Below are 4,329 nucleotides of genomic sequence, written 5' to 3' on the forward strand. Positions count from 1 at the left end.
ATTTTTTTGAGTTACTTTTGGCAGCATCTCTGGATTTTACAATAGACAGAAGAGCTTTTATATCAGGGCTGAGAATGACACAGATGCACATGAGCAGGGGGGTTGGACAAGGTGATCTCCAGAGGTGCTTCCAACCTCAGCCACTCTCTGATTTACTGCTGGAGAAGAATGCCAGGGGAAGAGCTGCCAAAACCAGAAAGCCTTCGTCTGTGTAGGAAAACTTCCACTGGGCTCAGTAGTTACCTGCCTGTTAGATCAGAAAAGGAGGGATGGAGCAATCATTTGAGCTTCAGCCTGGCACCCAGGGTGTCTAGATTCAAATTTCCACCCTACATCCAGCTTCCTGCATGGCCCTGGGTAAGGATTCACGTGCCCTCCATTCAGCCAGGCTGGGCTAACTTGGACAGAGTGGTCTGTCCATAGTTAATGGAGGGAAACCGGCACCCGCTGAGGAATGAGTCATGCCAGCCCTCTTAGGTACCAATTTCAAGGTGACGGGAATTGCCTTCTGCAAGTGCTCTTCACTGTCTGTGGCCAAAGCCTAGTGAAGTTGCCTAGACTTAAATAACGTTACTTATAGATGATTGAAATTAGGCCAGGTGGACCCATCCTCTAGCACCGTTGGACCCTCGTTAGCATAAATACATCCAAGACTGTATTGGGGGTCCAAGAAGCACCTGATCTAGATTTGCTTTCATCAGAGGAATATTTTGTGCTGTTCTCTACTCCTCAAGCGATGCTAATTTCCTCCCCAGTGTGACAATCGTGGAGGTGAATGCTGTAGTTGCTGCACCCAAAACGGTGCAATTATAAAACACATTAATTTGCTGTTGATGAAATACAAACACTGCTTCTTCCTTTCCCTGCCTCCCCCTGTATTGACTTTTCATTAAACTACATCCCGTATGATTGATTCTTTCATCACTCTGCTGTTCTGCGTGTGTAATGAGGATCCAACACACGCTGTCCAGTGACTACGCTGGAAGCCTCCATCCTCAGACCAGCCAGTTTTCCTTCAGGTGAACAGTGAAATAGTGTTAAAAATCACAAAACAAGCCAAAACCGTGCATGAGAGCTCTGTCAGATGGTGCAGCTCACGCTGCACTCCTGTTTGCTGTCGGTGGAGCTCACCTAGGATGGGTGTATGCCTCCAATGCTTATCATATCTTGACAACAATTTGAAGGTTGTTTTAGAGGCACAACCAAAGAATCCAAGGTTCATGGACTTTGCTGATCCCTGAAGCACAAGAACCTTTGAAATATTTACCTGGTGGTTTTCTGTGGGCTGATGAGTCTACCAAATAGGTCTCTTGGTCAGCACCCGACAGTGCACTCAAACTACAACAGTCCCTTCACCTCATCCACACTTTCCCCCCAAAAAAACCAACTGCCTGGCTGTGAGCTCATGCCCTGACCACATGTAGCCTTACAAACCACCGTGTTGGCCAAGTGAATGTGTTTATTTCCAAAGTAAAAGAACAAAATCAGAGCTCCTACATTTGTGACTGCTGAATCTAACACACAGCAGCCTGGGCACTCCAAAAAACGTGCACCAGGACAAGGAGTGGGCATCTGTAAACCATCAGGGTCAGGGCTGAAAGCTGCTACCTGGCAGCACCTGCTTGGTGGTCTCATTCACCCTAATCCGTCCTTTGACGTCCCAGGGATGAATACACTGGAAATGTGCAAATTACTGCATATTAAGAGTGCAAACAGGTGATCCTTTATATTAAAGGATATCTTTTCAGGGGGATCGAAGACCAATAGATACCTCTTACAACGATGCCCAGAAAAAGCAGGTGCTTTCCTCTGTGTTCTCCAGAAATCACCTTCAAACAAAGAATCTTTTGCTCCATTCCAGGAAAATTTCAGTGTTTGCTACAGAGCACAGGTGAATAGTACAACAGGAATCAACCTCCAGCGTGGTGTCTGCTCCGGTGGGACACACAAAGCTTCATCTCTTGCTGTTCTCCTGGAGAGGAAGGTTTCCGCACGGAGAGGTGGCTCTCAGGCTGCAGACAAGTGGGTGCTGCATGAAGCAGACGGCAGAGATGGGCTCTCCTTTTCAGCGGTGAGGCAACACTGCCCCGCTGGGACCAAGCACAGAAACATAAGGGAGATGCTGCTGACTCCCTGGTAGATTTCGCAGCTGCTTTTGCCTCTTTGGGGAGGAGTGGAGAACAGCTCTCAGCCTTGGTGAAAGACAGCACTGATCCTTTCATTCTTTGCCAGATCTGAATCATGCTTCTTCCAAAGGTGCAGATTAAGAGCAAGATTTCCATGGTTGCCCAAAGGCATCCTCCTTTCCCCTATCTTCTCTTCTGGCAAGAAGGCCACAGTGGTGCTTAGGGAGGCCTCATTCCGGTCTTTGGGATGGCTGTGACAAAAGCAAGCTCCCAACGCTGCCACCACACTCTTATTACCCCATGTCTGCAAGGCCTCGTAGACCTGGAGAGCGAGCCGCGGCAGGAAGAGCGCCACTGAAAGCCAGGTTCGGCCGCTCTACTCACCCGGTGGCTTTACACGTCATTGTCTTGCTTCTGCTGGAGTAAATCACGGAGAGAGGTCGCATTCTGCCCCATGAGACCTGGTCCTTGAAAAGTGGGAAACAGTGGCGGTTCTTGGGGTGGCAGCAGAGGACAGCCAGGCAGATGAGCCACCTCCTCCCAGGGGTTCCTGTAGGACCGGACCTCACAGAATAGAGACCCACAGCTCAGGGTCTTACCCCACCTCTCCGCACCCCTGCAATCTGTACAGAGCCTTCCCTGTCTGAAAAATCAACCCAGAAAAGCCAATGACCTGTGCTGAGAACAAGCAAACCCAATGGGCCTTTGGATCCTCTTCAGCGCCCAGCTGAGAACAGCCTCGTTCCTTTGGAAAGGAATTTCCTTAAAAGCCCCTCTTTCCTGGGGGAAGAGAAGTGAAAGAGCACAGCAGAATTTAGTTTTTTCCCTTCCTCTGAACTTACTTTCTCTGGATGACCAGACAACAAATGCCAGCACTGACAAGCCCAAAACAACACGGTTGTTGCAACACCCAGACCAGTCACAGGAGTCCACTAAGGCACCTTCTATTTCTGTTTATGTCCTGGCAGTATTTTTCACCCCTGCACTGGCTCAAAGATAACAAGTTTTAGAGAATGGTGATAAAGCCCCCCCACTTAAATGCTCAAAGGCACAAAAGGGCTCAGAGAAACGTTCAATTCATAGTCTCAAACAGTGACCTAGCCAGAATTGTAGTGTGTACACACAGAAACACAAACATGCATGCCAGACCTTGAGAGGAAGGTGTGTTTTCAAGTAACTCCGAAGCAAAGCATCTTCCAAATACTGGTTCCCAGCCTCGGGCTGCTCTTGGAAGAGGGTTTCCATTTCTCTCCTTGCAAGGGGGGTTTCCAGGTCTTCTAATAGTTCTTTCTCCTGCCTGCCGACCTGTTGCCCCTGTCCCGCAGTCGTGTTGATTGCTTTAGGATTCTGTGGTTGGCACCTCTCCCAGACATGAGGCAGAAAGCGACCCGACTGCCACGGCTTGCAGGTAGCACTGGATCTCCACCAAGGCAGGCGACACGTAAATGTGATCCTGCAAAGCCCTGCGTGTGTCATGCCAACGGGTCTCACCTCCAGACCCTTCGCTGGTTTACAGCAGCACTAATCCTGTTTTGTTTTGATGTTGTGAAGTTATTCTTGAAAATCAGTGATATGTTCTCTCCTCCCTTGGGGAGGAGCTTTCCAGCAGCTGTTGTCAATTGAACTAGGGAAAAGGTCTTTGGAAAGAGATCAGAAAACAGCATGGCAAAATCCAAGTACTCAAAAAACATTGTGTCCTCTCCCACCAGCTGGGCAAACCATCATAACCAGCTGGAATGACATTTTCCAGAGCTGGGGGGACCCGTGGGGGGAGAGGGGTTGTTCCCACCAGCATCTCCCTGAATTGCTTGGCATGGTAACAGGGTAGAGAGGAGAAGGAAAAGACACATTTCCTCATCTGAAGGATAACAAAATGCCTCGAAATGGGAAGAAATGGCTTCGGCAGGTTGTTCTGTAAGTAAGATACTGGTGAAACAGAGAATCCATCCTCCTTGCCTGGGTTGTGGTGCTAGCTCCAAAATAATCTGCTGTTTATGAAATCCTTGATGTCTTTGAGTGGGGATGATACTAAAAGTCTCCCTTTCCCTAGTGAAGTACCAGAATATTCTAAGCATGTGTCTTCTGGCTTTGAGTAATTTAAAACCTGCACCGAATTTGGGGTGATATGCTGCTAATAAAAACAGTATTTTACTTTAAAGCGATTTTAGGTATGATACCAGGCCACCCTTCCCCGCCGCGGCCG

At 48.5% G+C, this 4,329-nt stretch overlaps 1 protein-coding gene across 1 annotated transcript in view; it reads right to left on the reverse strand.

Moving 5' to 3' along the window:
• Positions 1-3,473, reverse strand: part of LOC104169454 — a gene marked incomplete at both ends in the record, with an annotated part of 18,210 nt that extends 14,737 nt beyond the window's left edge. Inside the window, one exon of the mRNA XM_009710371.1 lies at positions 3,276-3,473. Coding sequence (XP_009708673.1) covers positions 3,276-3,473 — 198 coding nt within the window. The remainder of the gene's footprint in view (positions 1-3,275) is intronic.
• Between the last annotated feature and the right edge of the window lie 856 nt (positions 3,474-4,329).

The sequence above is a fragment of the Cariama cristata genome, unplaced genomic scaffold, assembly GCF_000690535.1.
Source record: "Cariama cristata isolate BGI_N322 unplaced genomic scaffold, ASM69053v1 scaffold18111, whole genome shotgun sequence".
In the NCBI taxonomy this organism is placed as follows: Eukaryota; Metazoa; Chordata; class Aves; order Cariamiformes; family Cariamidae; genus Cariama; species Cariama cristata.